This window comes from Diplotaxodon limnothrissa, linkage group LG20, assembly GCF_057381915.1.
Source record: "Diplotaxodon limnothrissa isolate DT_005_m linkage group LG20, D_limnothrissa_male_GT1.1, whole genome shotgun sequence".
Classification (NCBI taxonomy): domain Eukaryota; kingdom Metazoa; phylum Chordata; class Actinopteri; order Cichliformes; family Cichlidae; genus Diplotaxodon; species Diplotaxodon limnothrissa.
In genome coordinates this window covers 2105265-2124694 of record NC_140615.1, presented here as the reverse complement: position 1 = coordinate 2124694, position 19430 = coordinate 2105265, and the positions used below count along the sequence as shown (strand labels likewise).

At 42.3% G+C, this 19430-nt stretch overlaps 1 protein-coding gene across 2 annotated transcripts; it reads left to right on the top strand.

Moving 5' to 3' along the window:
* The first annotated feature begins 1962 nt into the window (after positions 1-1962).
* camkvl (CaM kinase-like vesicle-associated, like) lies at positions 1963-18827 on the top strand. Of its 2 annotated transcripts, XM_085344649.1 has the most exons (11): positions 1963-2057; positions 3079-3210; positions 3460-3534; positions 5401-5539; positions 7712-7832; positions 9416-9491; positions 11675-11811; positions 12067-12145; positions 12223-12310; positions 16111-16119; positions 17349-18827. In XM_085344649.1, exons 1-11 carry the CDS (start codon positions 1963-1965, stop codon positions 18825-18827), a joined length of 2430 nt encoding a protein of 809 aa, XP_085200775.1. The 2 variants fall into 2 exon arrangements, with proteins under 2 accessions (XP_085200775.1, XP_085200774.1); XM_085344648.1 differs by lacking the exon at positions 16111-16119.
* Positions 18828-19430: the final 603 nt, after the last annotated feature.

Here is a 19430-nt window from a genome sequence, read left to right as displayed (position 1 = left end):
CAACTGTTAAACAAACTGGAGGAAAAGTTTTTAAAAACGTTAATGCCAGTGTAAAGGCAGAAACAGATTTATTTTAATAGTGTGTATAGTGTCTGCAGATGGGGACAGAGCAAGAAAGGGATGGGCTGAAAACGTAGCATCTCAAAGTTCTTGGCAAACCCATTTCCTGACCCTTCTGAAGAATAATACTTGGGGCTTGGCAGCCTTTACTTTATTTCAGCGGGTACACTTTGTTCCCAGAGGGATGGATGTGCTCCATTCATGCCAGCTTCACCTTCACCGTCCTGGACCTTGTCATGGGATTGTTGTTGCGCTTACATAATCTTCTGGCAGTACTGTGCATTTTCACCACTAAATACCTCCCATCTCACCGGGCCATTACACTCACACAAGGATGGACATATGGATGCATACGTACACACAGGCACGCACCCTCCTGCTCAAACCTCTATCTGTACTTGCGACTTACCCGCATCAGCCTTTATACTTGCTCAGGCACACACTTTTATACGCCTGCACATACACACATTGTATCCCAGCACTCTGGATTAGGGGTACAGATTAAAGATTACGGCCAGCACTGGGATTACACAGTACTTTCCTGCCCCTCCTCCATCACAGGACAGACCCACCTCTGGCCCTATCATCTACACTGGTGATGTCATGCACACAAAGAGAAGAGAGAGGATTTTATGTCACTGATATTCATTCCTTAATCCTAAATTAGCACCCACAAAATGCCATTTCTGCTAAGGATTGTCTTCTCTCCTGTTATATATATCTGGCTATTCCTCTCTCTCTCTCTCTCTCGCTGTTACACAATAAACAATGAAGTCATCTTTACATTACTGGCTCTCTCAATGCAATTACTCACATTAATCAAAGCTCCTTCTCAAATGTCCCATTCCCTCCCTACTGCGTCATTTCCTAACTCAATTGAAGAGACTCGGAGATAGAAACAATAGAAATTATACGACGAATGGGAATAGGTTCGATATTAAGGCTCAGGTAACAGTACGTGATGGAGGAGAAGGACCTTGAGGATGCATGAGTGAAGTTTCCAGGGAATCTGTCTCCTACAGTAGATGGTGTGCTTAACAGGTGTGGGTGAGGATTGCCTGAGGACTGTGGTGAGATGGTATATCGATTGCTGATTCACTATCTAGATCCTTCATATTCTACCTGGGCGTTTGGAACCTCCTGTGGGGTCACAAGCTATTTTAAGGTAGACATGATAAGAAGATTTTATATACAAATATACAGTATTACATACAGTATGTGCAGTGTTAACAGTATGAGTTACTATCAGGTGAAAAGACCAGTGCAGTATTATATGCAGTATATGCGAGGCTAGCAGCAGGAGTTACGATGAGATAAAAGGGAAGCATTAAAAGTCATTCTGTGTCATATCAAGACTGACAGACTGTGAACAAAAGAAATTATGTCATTAAAATCTAGCGGTGTCAGTCCAGCGATTGGTGAAGAAACCAGCTGCTTCAGGGATGCAGGGACACTGCCCTTTAGAAATAAAGTTTAACTTGAACTTGACAGACGTTGCACTGAATCTGCAGACTTTAGCAGAGTAAAGAGAAGCTTAGTGGGTAGCTTAGGGTCTGTTGACAAGGCTGGCATAAACCAGGCTGCCAGAAGCATCGGCATTCACATTTGTTCTGAAACTGACACGGTTGTATCTGTGGCGCTCCATCGTACTGTATATTTTAAAGACTAATAGTAATGACGCTCCTTCAGTCTCTTCTGACTTCAACAACTGGGAAGCTTTCACAGTGTTTCATCAGTAACTCTGTTCCTCTTTAATACGCTGGTTTTTGCCTCTCCGTTTCCTTTTATCTGTCTGTCACCTGAAGGCATCTTCAGAATAATTTATTTGACCCCAATAGTGAAGTGACTCAAAGACCTTTCTCTTCGTTTTTCATTTTTGTTTCTTTTTAGGTGAATGCCGTCATGCCATTTGGGTGCCTTGCCCTGCGAGATGGGCGAACGTATGACACCATATCTGATGTCACAGACAAGTATGAGTTCGGACAAGTCCTGCGAGCGTGAGTGCTATAAAGCTTTATGCACGGATTTCTTTTCCCTCCTCTCCATTGTAAACATTTCACAGGCACAAGGTTTTCATTCACCTCATGAGTTATTTTCTGAACTGGACAGTTCTCACCACAGCTTTGGTTTGGCATATTAGAAGGTTTCACTGCAGGAATGACAGAAGGTAACAGCGCGATGCTGGTGTGTAACAGACAAATGTGACAAATTTGTCCGTTTTAGCCAATTGTCTCAATATTTTTGATTGTAAAAGTTCAGGAAACACATTGTTCGAAGGCTATTGTTTATTCACTGGATCTATTATTTATTCAAAAAATATTTAGACATATTGCGTAAAACCTCTGAAAATCAGTTTGCTGCTCAACTGGCTGAAAACGAACCATTTTCTTCTGCGCACCCCTTCGAGAAACACGAACTCACACACACACAGGCAGGCATGCAAACCATACACACAAATACCAATCAGTGTAAAAGGCCATATGGCAACATCAGCATCTGGCCTCAGAGATTTCTGCTCATCTTTTATATAACACACACACGCGTGCATGTACACACACACAAACTTAAAAACACATTAAGTCAGAATTAAGTGCAAAGCTTTTGCTGTAGGCCTGTACATGTGCTTCTTAAAATTGTGTTTATCGCTTTTTCTTTTTCATTCTCATTGTGAAACATTGCAGTTTAATTTTCCATCACGAAGCTTCCCTGAATCCATTTGGGTGAAGTACTGAATGCCCCAAAGGCTCAAAACCTAATGCCGCCCAGCTGATGGGAGCTGTAAGACCCATTTCAACCCTTCTATCCAAAGCTTCACCTCCTAATTAAATTATTTCACTGAGTTTCACCAAAGCAGCCAGTGTACTCTTTGTGCCCCTAATTTGAATATTATTCTGTCTCTCCTGGACCGCGCTCTCATACAAAAAATATCAGAAACTTTCATCCTTCTTCCAGCATTTACTCTTTCTGCTGTTCTCAGTCTGTCTGTCTTTCTGTCCATTTCTTTTTCTTATCGCGTAGGAAGGAGTTCTGCGAGCTGTGCCTGGCAAAGGACAGACAAACAGACAAGGTGTTTGTCTGCAAGAAATTCCTCAAGAAAGATGGCAGGAAAGTCCGCAAGGCTGCCAAGAACGAAATCATGATTCTGAAACTGTACGCAATCAGTTTGTGAACAGATGGATGTATGATTGAGCAATGGAGAAAGGCGGAGAGGAGGAGAAGGAGAGAATGTTTGGATATACTAATTTTCAAGTGAAATGAATTGTGCAATAATTCTTGTTGATATTGTAAGCTGAGATGTGAATTGTGCTTTTTGCTTTATTTAGTCACCTGACAGACTCCTTAGCACCTTACGTTTGCACGTAGCGTCCTACAGCCTGTGACTTCTTTTGCCTCTTCCAGGTTAAACCATCCAAACATCCTTCAGCTGATAGATACGTTTGAGACTCGGAAGGAATATTTCATCATCCAGGAGCTGTGAGCATTTCTTTGAACTTTTCCACCGATTGTCTTTCTCGCGTTAACATCATTGTCAGTATCTGTTTGAGTGTCGTTTTTGTGCATGTGCCGTAACACAAATCCAGCAGCTCGAGGGTAGGAGTTGAGTCTATCCTCTTATTACTGTGTGCTCTGTTGTTCCCCTCAGACACAGGGGAAGGTGTTAGATTTGATGAGATATTTGCTCTTAGTAACACTCAACATTACTCAGTGCTCCTGAAGCACTGCTCTGCTACAAGAGAGTCTCTGTGGAGAGCTTGGGATCGATACACTAGAACTCACCTAATCCACATCACTTGTGACTTGCGCATTTTGATATTTGCAGCTTTATTTGAAAGCAATAATAATGACTGGAGCAGAGTGGACACATTATTTATGCCGTGTTACTGAAACAGAGAAAGACAAACTGCACTTGCAGTCATTTGTGTGTACATCGGGCTATTTATGTGTAGCTCACACATTAGCCCAGGCACCAGACCTCCTGCTGGAAGCATTACATGATAATCATTGTCATCGTTCATCTCAAAATGTAACTAAGTATGTTAGAGTAATGACCAGAGATGGGCAGTAACGCGTAACGCGTTACTGTAATCTGATTACTTTTTTCAAGTAACGAGTAAAGTAAGGGATTACTATTGCAAAAACGGTAATTAGATTACCGTTACTTTCCCGTAGGAACGCTGCGTTACTGCGTTACTAAAACCGTGATTTATTGCGAGAATGTCTCATGACAGTGACGTAAGCGAGTGCGCCATTAGTGACAACAGCTGTGTGCAGATCAACAATGGATCATATATCAGTGCGGAGAGAGTATGAGCGTGCAGCGTTTAAAGCGTGGAAGTACTGACCTTACTTTGAGTTTGATTCCATAAAAAGTTACAAAAACATTAGTGTCCGCTGTGCGTGGGAAGAAAACTTCTTTTTACAGCGAAAAAAACCCCTAAACTTCCAAGCAAGCACCGAGTAGCTACGACGTAATGGGAAACTCACAGAGAAACTCGCGGATTCTTCCACTGACCGCGGCACACCTGCACCAGGGTAAACCTCCGCCTACCACAGTCCTGCTTTACAGGTGAAAATAGAGCAACAGGACCGCTGAGTCTTTGACTTTATTTATTTTCTGCTGTGTTTTACTTGCATCTATTTGAAAGAGTGAGTGTAAACACAAAAAATATTTTATTTTATGTGCTGGAATGTGTAGAAAATAGGTTTAAATGTTAAACTAATTTATTCAAGTCAGAGAATGTTGCATATAATTAAATTTTTGCTTGATGCATAAAGTTAAAAGATTAAAACTAATAAAACAAGTTTAAAAAAAAGAGACTTTTCCATTTGATTACATTTTGTATGATGGATTATGCAGAAAAAGTAGAATTGGGCTGAAAGATCTATCGCTTTATCACCTCTTCAGGTTGTAAATCGTGTTTTTAAAAAGTAACTAAGTAACTAAGTAATTAATTACTTTTGAAAATAAGTAATCAGTAAAGTAACGGGATTACTTTTTTGGGAAAGTAATCAGTAATTAGTTACTGATTACTTTTTTCAAGTAACTTGACCAACACTGGTAATGACTAATAGTATCGTTCTTAATTGCTCAGCAGTGCTGGCTCCAGCCTAGCAGAGAAGGTTGTTTATCCTTCGTAAATAAAAGGAAACTGTGCTGCAAAAAGACTGAAAGTGGTTTACAGTGTTTCAAAATAGCCTTTTACATGTCATGGGATTTTTAGTAATACGTGTACTTGTGCCTGTGTGCACGCATGTGTGTGTGTGTGTGCATGTGTGTGTGTGTGTGTGTGTGTGTGTGTGTGTGTGTGTGTGTGTGTGTGTGTGTGCGACTGCACGCAGTGCCACAGGAGGAGATGTTTTTGACTGGATTCTGGACCAAGGGAACTACACAGAGAGAGACGCTTCCAATGTCATCAGACAAGTCCTGGAGGCTGTGGCATACTTACACTCCCTCAACATAGTTCACAGGAACCTGAAGGTACATGCTGACTGCCTTTCTGTGTCTTATGGCGTGTGTGTGTGTGTGTGTGTGTGTGTGTGTGTGTGTGTGTGTGTGTGTGTGTGTGTGTGTGTGTGTGTGTGTGTGTGTGTGTGTGTGTAGTGAGTGCCACTACCATAAAAAGATAAAAATAGATTAGTGACTAACTAACTTTGTCGAGTGAGCAGAAAGCAATATTAAGTATTTAGTCAGCACAAAATCTTTGGAGACACATAAAAGCATACTTCTGCCATCCCGGTAATGACTGAACGTTTGATAACATTGTTACCACGGGAGTAAACACTGTCTTTATGGCTTGAAACAATCTCTAGTGACAGACACGCATGCAGAGAGATTCATATCTTTAGCGGACATCATCAAACCATTAGGAATGAGCTACAACATCTCGTGGGCTTCAGACTCCCTCTACTGGTAAAAGATGAAATTTTATTTTGCTTAAACCTAGGGGCAGAAATCAGATTATAAACCAATCAAACCAAATCAAAATCGAATAAAAGTGAAATTGAAATAAATGCAGGACTAGAAATGACTTCTTACAGGGAAACCAATACTTGTGTTAGTGTGTTTGGGTTTGGCTTCGTCGTGGTCCAGAAACAACATGATAATTTGTTGCACATATTCCAGCTACATTGCTAAATCTGCTGGTTCATTACATCTTAATTTTGCTTGTCTTGCTAACAGGTTGACTTATCAGTGTTATTGTTCTGACTTAAGCATGCCTGATGTGAAAAAAACTAAATTGCCTCTTAATCTGGCCTAATCCCTCTATTGTGATCATAACACAAACATTCAGGTGAATAGAGCAGCGTTGCTGTGAACTTTTCTTTTATCTAAGGTTCTAGAGAAAGTCTTTTCATCTTAGTGAATATCTTTGTGATGACTGCTCACTGCTAGTGCTGTTAGCTACATTTGGCAGAGTCAACTACTTTATTTTGCTGGACCATCTTGAAACCTAGATTGGGATTAAGGGATCGTCTTTACATTGTTTTCATTCTTACTTATTTAACAAAATCTTCTCTGTGGCCAAAGCTAATACTTGATCCTGTGCAGACCATTTGAATTAGTGTCCCTCGTGGCTCAGTACTAGGACCACTTTTGTCTTCTATATGCATGCTGCCTCTGAGACAGATCCCTCACAGCCACATGCCCCATCACAGCTATTTAGATCACACACAGTTATTTGTCTCTTTGCAATCAAAGGTCTACACACCTCTATAAGTGACATCAAATGATGATTACTCTTGTACTGATGATTTGCACTGGAAGGCTGTCAGTTTTGCCTCGATTAGCCCACTAATGACTTTTAAGTAAATGGCCTTGAGCTATATGATATCAAGGACTTATTAACCCCTTGTGTGTTATTATTACCTTACTGGAACTGTTTTCGACATATCAGGATAACATTTAATGCTACAGTTCCTACAAAATAGAAGTTAAGTCGATTAAAATCATCACCTTTTGGATTGTTAAGAATTTTCACCACTGTTTTGTCTGAAGGTCTTTTAGTTGTGAGATGTTTGAGGGCTCTCTTGCATGCACTGCATGTTTCACATCCCTCCCATCTGAATAGATTTTTCTCCTGAAAAGCTTTCTTTGGTCTACACAAACACACTGCTCCTAAAGGCATCTATCTTCACTGGCAAACTAGTTTTGCTCCAGTACTCATTTTCGACAGGAGAGATTTGTTTCCTGAGCTGCTGATTACATACAAGAGTTACCTGCAGTCATAGTTTCTTGCACGCATGAAGTTTTGTAGTCTCACCTCTTTGAACTTGAATATACTGGAGTTTATGCAGCTGTTAAATTATTTGGAGATCCATTTTCGCAGAAATGTGTAAGCCAACAGTTTTCATGAGACTCACTAAATTTATGACCTCTTTGTGCAAAAAGTACATAAATGTACATTTACCATCGTTCATTGTAAGTTATTGTTCCTGTTAAGTCCAATAGTACAGAGCATAAAGACTGACAGTTCTTTGGATTTGTACAAGAGTTGTTTTGGCAAATTTGATGGACATTCACTTGGTCCTGATCTGTTAAAATACCCACCATCAGATATTTAAACCAGTGGCCCGTTTCTTTGACTCCATGGTGTCATTTAGTACGTGTGAAATTGTGTAGGAATGCTATTTCGTTTCTCATTCTCTGTAGCTGGAAAACCTGATGTACTACACAGAAAACAACCATAACAAAGTAGTTTTGCGAGATTTCTACCTGTCCAGATTTGAGAACGGACCAATCACGGAGCCGTGTGGAACACCGGAATACCTGGGTAAGTAACTCCAGACATCACTTTACAGTGTGTGGCTTTGTTTTGGAACCAAATTTTCTTTTCAGTTTTTCTCCATCTATTATCCTGTTTTGTTTTTTCCCATCTTTGTTTTCTTCTGTTGTGTAAATGTGACTGAGGACTTGTTTTTTTGTTTTTTTTCTCGCCTGTCCCATTTGGTTCTTTAGCCATCAGAATTGTTGTCTGAAGACCAACAAGGATACCCAATGGATTTACTTTGCCAAATGGATCATCGTGGCATTGCCGTATTGGTCCATTTGGTCGATCTTTGTTTTTATTATTTATTATATTTTATTTTCAGATGTTACAGACGGGACAGACATGAGTGAGGGATAGGAAAGGGAGAAAGAAAGAGGAAGGAAAGGAAAAACAGAAGGGGAGAGGGACAGTGAGAAAGGGGGGGAGAAAAAAAATAAAAATCTCCTGGATCACCTGTTGAGAGAAGAATAGAAAACAAGCAAAAAAAGACCAAAAAAAAAAGAAACAAAGCAACATACTAAACACAACACCATCGCATTAATCTAGCTAAGTGTAAACAGCAGTAAATACTAAATATTCAATGTTGTTGTGCAGCACGCAGGACAGATGTGCTTCGAAGTAGCAGCCAAGAAAGGTGTAATTTGGGTCTACGAGCAGTGAACACCCGTGTGCATACCTGTGTGGATCAGCGCGCTTGTATTCCAAAGGTTTCTCCATGTAACGATCTGCTAGGGAGTGTGGGGGGGCCACAGCCCCGTCCTCCAGGGTGTGAAGCAGGTATGGAGGAGATCAAAACTCCAGACATCCAGAGGCCCCCAGAACACAAGAGACCAAGGAAGACCAACAGAGGGGCAGCCGCGCCACTGTTCCAGTAAGAGCTGAGGAGAGTCCCAGATGAGGGCTCACTCAGCAGCCGCGGAGCAGAAGCCAGGGGGAGTTGCAGTGACGCGCCCGTGAGCTCCGCCGGCCGCCAGCTGTGCCTGAGTGACCGAGCCCCAGGCCGAGAGGCCGGGGGCACCCCACCCCCGAAGGGGCCCGAGCGAGCCCCAGGCTCCAGGCCCCGATAAGCGGCCGCCAAGGAGTGAGCCGGTGTGTACCTGGACGCCCACCCCCAGGTGACTGAGGACTTGTGCTACTGAGCATTCAGAGTTCAACCCCAACAACCAGCCAGTACACCGACAGAAAACATAAGCAGAACTGCAAACAATCAAACTCTTCTATTCTATTCATCTCATTTCATGTGCGCTGTCTCTCCTCTCTGTGTCACTGAGATTTATGTGAGGGCAACTTGAAGTACACGACTGGGCCTTGGCCTGATTCTCTCACCGAAATGCCAGGACAGTTATTCATGATGCTGAACTGAGTAATTACACTAATAAATAAGGGAAGCGAATAGTGGCCCTGGTGGGGAAATGATGCAAACAAATAAAAAGAGGGAATTAAAACTGGAGATAGCCTTCGGAGGTAAGTTGCCCGTGCAGCTTAGAGGCATAAATATGGTGTGAAGGCTTGTAAATAAAATCCTCGGACATTTCTCTGCCTCTTACACACATTCTGTATCTGCTTCATTCATTGCTGTTTCTCAGCTCCTGAAGTGGTGGCTCGTCACCGATATGGCCGTCCTGTGGACTGCTGGGCTGTGGGTGTCATCATGTTCATACTGTGAGTCTCACTGCTAGTTACAAACACTGTGATGTAACACTCACTAGGCTTTAACAGGATTACTTTGTTTGATATATATATATATATATATATATATATATATATATATATATATATATATATATATATATATATATATATATATATTAGGGGTGCAACGATATTCGTATCGATATTGAACCGTTCGATACAGTGCTTTCGGTTCGGTACGCATATGTATCGAACAATACAATTTTTTTTCAATTTTTTTTTTTTTTTTTTTTTGTGTCCCGTTTGGATCTATAGCCATCAGAATTGTTGTCTTGAGGCCAAGAAAGATGCCAAGAGGATTTATTTTAAGTGGATCATCATATTGGTCCATTTGATTGACCTTTATTATAATTATGAATTTATTTTATTTTCAGTTGCAAACGGGACAGACATGACTGTGGGATAGGACAGGGGGAAAGAATGAAAGAAAGAGGGGGAGAGAAAGAAAGAAAACCAAAGGGGAGAAAAAAAAAAGAACAATAAAAAATTTGTAATTTATTTTATCAACTTTCCTTCTGACGATGCTGTCTGTGTTGAGCGCTCAGTGAATCTGCGTTCGACTACTCCGCCTAGGCTCGAGAGTGCAGCCTAGGCGGAGTAGTCGAACGCAGATTCACTGAGCACTCAACACAGACAGCATGGTCAGAAGGAAGAGCGCAGGGCAAGCTAGCGAGACAGAAGTGGACCTCCCCACCCTCATTCAGATCTGGCGTTTGGAATTATTTTGGTTTTCATGTGACGTATGACCCTGAAGGTAAGCGAGTCATGGACTAAAGTAAAACAGTATGTTGGATGTGCCATGCAATGCTCAATTACATGGGTGGGAGCTAGTGTGTTAGCGCAGTTAGCTCGTTAACGTGTTGGCCGTCTAGCCCCTCTGTATAGGGTAGCTCGTTAACGGAGATTTGCCGTGTTGTGGCGTTAAGGTTATTTCAACGAGATTAACCTGAAAGCACTAGTGGGAACACAACGAATATGACTGCACATTTACACTGACATCATCCTAGTGCAAAGACAAAAACAACAAGCACGCATGCTACAAACTTTAGCCGAGTCATTTAGACAGCTGTTAGCACAGGATTCTCCTTATGGAGACCTGATATGTTTAATATGCTGCTGAGAATATAGCCCAGAAGAAGCGGATAGTATAGCTTTTATTTTGGAAAGAGCCATTTCTCTGTAATAAACTCTCTTTTCCAAAGATGAGTGATTCCTCAATCAGATACAGGGCTCGCAATATCGCTAGCCCGACGTCCCGGGGCTATCTCTGCCCTGCCTGTCGGGCTATTGTAGGAAGGAAAAATATATGTCAATGCTTTTGCATTCTTTCAGAAATGTAGCTGGGTAATTATGTCATTGGGTGAGCCACTGTCAATATGTGACATATTGAAATCGCGTTTGAATTTGCGCTTGTTTTTTTGCTTTCACTTTGCAATCGCGCGAACTGTGTATAGAGAGCGACAGCACTGATCTGTGAGTGATGATAATTTGTGCACCAATTCCTCTGACATCGTCTTATTAATCGTTAGCTTACTATGCAAACATGACAAGTGAAATCTCCCGCAGCTTAAACATGTGAGAGGTTGATCGCGCAGAGAATCGCTGAGCTTATGTGAGTGCGGCAGGATATATATTTCACTACGATGACCTGGATGACTGAGAACCTTCACAGACAGATATATATTTTAGTTCTGCTGAGCCAAATAAGACAGGTCAGGGTGAAGAAGTGAGAGCCAAAGAAAAGCTTACCACAAAACGGAGAAGTTATGACAAATCAGACTATAAGGCAAAAAGAAAGTGCAGCTTTATGGTTTCATGGACAAAAGAATTTCTGTGGCTGCAATATGACGAGCTAAAAAACAACACGCACAAGGGTTAGGGTTAAATTTAAAAACTGTACTTTTGTGTTAAAATATATATTTATAATTTTAATAAATGACAAATTAAAAAGGCATGAACATTTTTTTTTGTATCGAAAAAATATCGAACCGTGACACCAAAGTATCGAACCGAACCGTGAATTTTGTGTATCGTTGCACCCCTAATATATATATATATATATATATATATATATATAAGGTCTGTCCATGGGATAGTTACGCTTCTTCTGTCTCTTTCTGTGTTTTTTTGGTTGGTTTTTTGTTTTTTTGCAGCTTGTCGGGTAACCCTCCCTTTTACGATGAAACCGAGGAAGAAAACACCGATCTGCATAATCGCATCATTTTCTGCCGGATTGTTGCTGGGGATTTTGAGTTTGATTCTCCTTACTGGGATGACATTTCACCTGCAGGTATACAACTCCACCACATGGTGGCAGTGGATACTTCACTTTCTTTCTTAATACGACAGTTTATCAGTAAACTTCATTTAGAGCATCAGTAGGTAAAACATTTTGTGGCACTTTTTTATCAAAATTGCCATGGTCATGAAATATTTTGCAGAGCAAAACTGAAAACAGCACAGAATGTTTTAACGTTTTCACTTTTTAAAGACTGCATATATGATTTCTTAAGATGCCTCGTTTGCCTTTTCATTGCTCTTTCAGCTAAGGAGCTTGTCTGTCGCCTGATGGAAGTGGACCAGATGTTGAGAATCACAGCGCAAGATGCGCTTTTCCATGAGTGGTAATTATGTGTACATGCTGACAATAGCAACAGGAATCTTGGCACACAGCTACATTTACTTGTATGTTGTGTCTCAGGATTGCAGGGAACGGTGCATCAGAAAAGAACCTGAAGGATGGCGTGTGTGCCCAGTTTGAAAAGAACTTTGCAAAGGCCAAATGGCGGGTATGTATTCACTCCTGCTCTGTAAATGTGAGATTAAATGAAGTTGGAAATAATAGCAACAGAAACATATTGGAGGAGAAACCATCATCATCATCATCATCATCGTTTATTTGTATAGCACTTTAAGAACACACCAGGCAGACCAAAGTGCTGAACAACACAGATCAAAACAACAACCAAATTAAAAATACCATAAAATCATTACAAACAATAAAATAAATAAGAAGGTGTCAGTTTCCTACAGAGTTAAAAGCCAGGGAATAAAAATAGGTTTTCAATCTGGACTTAAAGACCTGCACTGATGACGCTTGTCTAATTTGGAGGGGAAGGTTATTCCAGAGCATCGGAGCCGCAATTGAAAAGGCACGGTCTCCTCTGCATTTCAGCCGCGACTTAGGGACCGACAGCAGCAGCTGCTCAGCTGAACGGAGCGAGCGAGGAGGAACATGTGACTTCAGCAAGTCAGTTAAGTACACAGGAGCCAGACCATTTAAAGATTTAAAAACCAATAAAAGGACCTTAAAACGAACCCTAAAATCAATGGGAAGCCAATGCAAGGAAGCCAGAACCGGAGTGATGTGATCGAATTTCCTACTACCGGTTAAAAATCGCGCTGCCGCGTTTTGCACTAACTGCAGGCGTGACAAGGTGCCCGACCCGACCCCTATTAAAAGGGAATTACAATAGTCCAGACGTGAGGTGATAAAAGCATGAATAAGAGTTTCCAAATTGGGTTTGGAAAGGAAAGGCTTAACCTTCGACAGGCGTCTGAGGTGATAAAAAGCTGATTTTACCACCCCACTTACATGACCTTCAAAAGTAAGCGCAGAATCAAGTTTAACACCAAGATTAGTGATTGAACTTTTCAGATGAGAGGTCAAATCACCAAAATCAACATCTGGAGAATCAGTAGAACGATGCGGGCCATATAAAATTGCTTCCGTTTTGCGACCATTAAAATTCAAAAAATTATTTGCCATCCATAATTTAATATCGCTAAGACAGTCAAGCAGTGATTGACATGGGGAGGTATCCAAATGACTAAAAGGTAAGTAAAGCTGACAGTCATCGGCATACAAATGAAATGACACTCCGTGTTTACGAAAAATCGCACCAAGGGGGAGTAAATACAGCGAGAAAAGTAATGGCCCAAGGATAGATCCCTGGGGCACACCCCAAAGCAGAGGGGCCACAGAGGAAGCGGCCAACCCCAGCTTGACACAAAAACTCCTTTCGGAAAGATATGATTTTATCCATGACAATGCCAGATCAGAAATTCCCACACAGTGATGTAAGCGGGAGATCAGCAGGTCGTGGTCCACTGTGTCAAATGCAGCTGTCATATCCAATAAGACAAGCACAGCATATTTACCACGATCAGTAGCAACAAGAATGTCATTCATAACTTTAACAAGAGCTGTCTCCGTACTGTGAAAGGGCTTAAAACCAGATTGGAAAATTTCAGACAATTGCGAGTCGCTCAAATAATCCAACAGTTGGGTATGTACAATCCTCTCCAAGATCTTGCTTAAAAAGGGAAGTTTGGAGATAGGTCTAAAATTTGACATAGTAGAACTATCAAGGCCAGGTTTCTTAAGTAAGGGGTGTATGACTGCATGTTTAAACCCACTAGGAACTTGACCGGTTAACAGACTAGTATTGATAATTTTCAGGATATAAGGTCCAAGGATGGGAAATACTTTTTGGAGAAAGCGGGGAGTAACAACATCATTTGGGGAGCCACAGGGCTTAGCATGTAGCACCAACTCCTCTAAGTCACGCAGAGAAATCGGTGCAAAAGCAGGGAATAAGCTTGAGCAAGGAGAATGCATGGCCGGATCAACAATAGGTGGAATCAGAGGCCTCAGGCTAGCAATTTTGTCCACAAAAAAGGTGATAAACTTATTGCACATAGCCTCAGAGGACGGCAAAAGGTTGTAACCCTCCAAGTTAAGTACAGAATTAATCGTATTGTATAAAACACGAGGGTTATGAGAGTTGGCCGAAATAAGTTGAGAAAAGTAGGAGTGTTTATCGGCCTTAACTGCCCTCTGATAATTTTTCCAACTAATCTTTAGGGCTTCCAGGGAGACATGCAATCTGTCTTTTTTCCACTGTCTTTCACATTTCCTACATTGTCTTCTAATAGCTCGGGTATGATCTGTTAACCAAGGATTAGTCTTTGATTTACATTTTCTTACTCTCAAAGGGGCAACAACATCAAGCACAGATTTACAAGCAAAATCAAAATACAAAAGTAGGTCATCTGCAGTGGGCAACTCAGGGGCATAAGACATTAATTTGTCAAACAGTATAGAAAACCGTTCGGCAGAATCAGAGCCAAAGGCACGATAACATCGAGCAGGTGCAGTCTGATTTGCAAAAGCGTTAGAAGGAGCAATATCAAATAAGATAGGCATATGATCAGAAAATACTGCATCTTCAACCCGTACATTGCAAACAGATAAACCATGAGATAAAACTAAGTCCAGTGTGTGACCACGTTCTTGAGTGGCACCACTAACAAATTGGACAAAATTAAAAGAGTTCACTAAGTCCAGAAAGTCCTTGGCCAGGGGCTTCCCCGGACAGCAAACGTGAATATTAAAATCACCAAGCAGGAGGATCTGGTCATATCGTGATGCACAATCTGCAAGAAACTCGGAGAACTCTGATAAGAACACCTTGTTATATTTCGGCGGGCGATAAACAATCGCACATAACAACGAAGGCGAGTGGCCCAGTTTACATAAACAGAGTTCAAAGCTGGTGTAGCGAGACGAAGGGAAAAGCTGCTTCAAGTCCAAGTGAGCCTTAAAAACAACAGCAAGCCCTCCTCCGCGACCAGAAGCTCTCGGAACATTAAAAAAGGTACAGTCAGCGGGTACTAGTTCAATGAAAGCGCTTAACTCACCGGGAGATATCCAGGTTTCAGTCAAGAAGAGTAAATCCAGAACACGAGAGAGAAAAAAATCCTTCAATATGAAGGTCTTGTTGACCACCGACCTGGTATTTATTAGACCCAGCCTGAGAGGGACTGGGTCCAAAACTTCCGAGGTATTAGCAACCAGATCCACCGGTCGAAGATTTTTCTTGTCAACTCCGCGCCAGCGCATATGCCGTAGAGGAGAGAGTTTTGCTGGACCATTTTCGAAAGACCCAACAACAGGAACCAGCCAGGAGTCCACCGGATCCAAGGCACGCAATGGCACCAATAGTTGCGGACAAAAGCGGCGGATGCAGCGGAGCTCATGGGGAAAATGAGCAATCCAGGATTTCAGCTTCACAAGACGACCTCCACGGTTACCCCGTCTCCTACGTCGCTTCCGCAGATCCGGTGACGGTGGTAGGGAACGCCAGTACGGTGGTATTGGTGACGGTGGTAGGGAACGCCAGTACGGTGGTATTGGTTCCAGATAGGGAGGAAAAAAGCCTTGGTTGTCATATTCAGGCCGGTCAGACATCCGGATGGATAAACCTATTTCCAATAATGTCTGGCGATCATAGGAAAAAGTACAACACACATGTAACACAAAGTTAACTAAAAACAATAAAACAAAACAAATAAAGGAGAGCGATAGCGATAGAAACCAGGTGAAGACCAGGGTGTTAATGTGCTTTTAGCTCCTAACACAACTCAGCAGAGGTATGTTTAAAGTCTGTGAATGACATGGTGGAACTGATAAGGCGATCCAGGGATGAGACTGGTGAAGACAAAGAAGGAAAATGGTGGCAATGCTAACCTAACAGCTTAAGTAACAGCAACAATCCTCTTCTCTCTTTCTCCATGTGGTTCCCAGGAATTAAAGGTATTGTTTTTCATTCTGAAGGACAGTGGAAGGGCAGAGCATGGGGAGAAGCTCACATTTAGTCCAGAATGACTCGATAACACGTCTCTCTGATAGCCAAATATGCTTTTAAATTAAAAAGAGGTTTTTATCAGAAGCTATCTCTATAAAAATCAGTTTGGAAAAAAGGTTATATTAAATGTTAAACCCAAGTCAGCTTTGAGATGTATTGATCATGTCAGGGGCCGTTGAAACTCTTCCCAAGCTCTGTTCCTGCCCACTGTCACTCTGCCTGTCCCAGAAGAGATCCATCCACTCTGCCCCACTTTTGTCATTGGATTACACCCAGATGTTCAAAGTGGCCTGCTCTACTCCTTTCCTTCTCCTCATCTGCACTGGTTTATGAATCCAGATCTATAAATGTGAGATAAGCAGCAGAGAAACAAGGTTTTTTTCTTCTTCACTACGTTTGTAGTATTTAAATTAGTGTAGATAAGGAGAGGGTCAAATGGAAAGGACATAAGGGTTCTTAGCCACTGTGAACTTATGAACTGCCGTGATTTATACTGTAAGGCCCTCTGGCATTCCTCTTACGTGAATCCTGGCCCATTGTCCCATACTGTTGTTACATTTAAATCATTTTTGAAGCAATACAAAGAAATCTCAGTTAAGAGATATTGTTCTCAGTAGCATTTTTGTGTCCTAGTGGCTTTTCACTTCCAGAGAATTCAAGGGAATTCGTTTCCCTGGTTTATTAGCAGTTATTAAGCTCACACGTTCCCCCCTGACTCCTTCAGTGTTTGTAGAGCAGAAGGAATCAGATCGGTGTAACATTTATAAGAAGGGGATTTATACACATTTGCTTGATTACTTTTTCCAGTCAGCAAGCACTCAAGGAGTTTCTTGGGGAGGGTGAGACTTGAGATTGATTTAAACCAGGGCACAATATGTCATAGCCTTCTGGAAGTAAACAACCGGCACTAATCTTCCTTCATGTCACACAAATCATATCTCAGCTCTTAGTACGAAGTTGCAAAAATCATGGTGTGTTGACAGGCTTTTTTCTCAAATGCTTGTACTTGAAGCTTATTTTTTAAGCTTTTCCATAACTATGTTATCAAAGTATTTTTTTATTAGCAGGGGGGGAAGAGGAAGTATATTTTAACGAAAATGAAATGTACTGCAAATCTAATTCTTTACATCCTAACCATCCTTCTCTTGTTTTTCTTCTACTTCTGTCTGTTTCGCAGAAAGCAATCCGTGTCACCACCTTCATGCAACGCCTGAAGAATTCAGAAGCATTGATTGATAGCTCTGCTGAGGTTCAGGGCAGTGAGGAGGCAGGGGATGGTGAAGGGGGTGCTTCGCAGGGAACAAGTGATGAGGGAGAGAAAGGGATGAGTGATGGTGGGGTAACATCAAGTAGTGTGTCTTTAGAAGTTACTATTGAGAGTATGCCCTCTGGGATGGACCAGAGTAAAGAGACAGTTAAGGCTGGAGAAAAACAAGAGGAGGTAAAGATGCATATAGGCCCATCTGTAGGAACTTCGCCATCAGGTGTAGAGGACCTTTTCTGTCAACCAAATGCAGTCCCCAACTGTACCCAGGAACAGCCTGACAAGGTTGGTGCAAAGAAAGGCGCAGGTGACGGAACCAGGAAAATGGCTGCAAATTTGGGCCAAAATAAAGCTGTCCCAGAATTCAAACAGACGCCTGCGGTGAGCCCTGAGGCCTCAAAGCTATTAGACAGCACTTCGGGCATTAATCTTGACAAAAAACACATATCGTCCTCCCCCGACCCCAGCAGCAAACGTAAAATGGCTGCAACACTTCATGCACCTTCACACACAGCATCCGCTGCTGCATCAGCCTCACCGCTGAAGAGACCAGTCACACAAAGCGAGCAAAAGGATGAGACTGACGGAAGTTGGTGTCAGACACAAGTACCTGAAGCGGTGGCTGAGAAGTCTGTGGTGGCGCCAGTTACTCCAGCAGTGGGGCCAGGTACAGGGGTGGATGGAGGACTAGAAGTTAGGCTCAGGGGCAATGAGAGTCCAGTAGATAGGCAGGACAGGAATGCCAGAAGAACAGATAGATACAGCGCTGAGTTTAGTATACCAAGAGCAGGTGCTACACCGGGACAGGCTTGCTATGCAGTTGGAAGCTCTGCTAGCTTGGGCCGTCATGCCACACCATACAATCCAGAGGTTGGGGCTATGGGGATGGCTGGGAGCTATGGGAGTCCATACAGTTCCCTGTATACGAGTGGAGGAGGTGTAGGGAGGTATGGAACTGGGCTACAGCACAGTGGGGGGACTTCAAGCGATTGGCAAATGGACAGTGTGATCGAGCAGATAGAAAAGCAAATGGCTGCTGTGCTGGAGAAGATCGAGGGAGACATGCCATCGCTCCTAGAGCAAATCAGTGACTGTCCTGCTGAGCAACCTCGAGCTCGGAGCACACACGCTTCTCCCGCCACCTCTCGTGCACGCCCCTCACAGCGGTCCACATCTGCAACCACCGGCACCCCACCACCACTTCCTACCTCTCCCAGACCTGTGCTGCCATCTCTTCCTCACATTAGCATTCCTCCTCCTGCCTATCCCCCACCATCTCCACCCACAGAAGCCTCACCCCAGGCGCTGGGAGAGCAGGAAGACAGAGATGGACAGGCGGCTCCTGCTCATTCCAGCCAGTCACCAAGACCTGGGATAGGCAGGGGACTATGAGGCAGGTGTGCATGATGCAATACACAAAGGGAAAAATACCTGGAACACTGTATTCATAGTTAAACTTAAGGATTTAATGACTGTCTCACCCAGAAGGACTGCCTAATTGTGCTCAAAAAGAGAAGTTATTACACTGTTGTTTGGTTTGGCTGCATATACCAGATGATCCTACCCCCCTCTGACATTCCAAACACTTTCGTCACTGGAGTCTAGAGGGATTAGAGTACAATATATCTCTGTACGACAGCTTCACAGATCAAGATCTTAAAAGTTGGTTATGCTAAATCCAGATTGTGTGCCTAAATGTTTACCACACAACCACCTCATATGGAAATCCAAGCACTCAACAAATTTGCAAATTATGAAGCTGCACAAATAAGAATGGCAAAATCCTCAACTAACAGTGAAAGAAAAGCTCTAAATAAAGTATTGTCCCCTAAAAACTGTAAATAAACTGTAAATAAACAGAATCAAACTAGGTTCCTAAGTCATATTTTTCTTCCATGGTGTGAACTTCCTCATATCCAAAGTGACATTTACTTTTTTTCCTTTTTGCTCAAAGCAGATTGTCCCATGATTTTTTTTCAGTTACTATGTATTTAT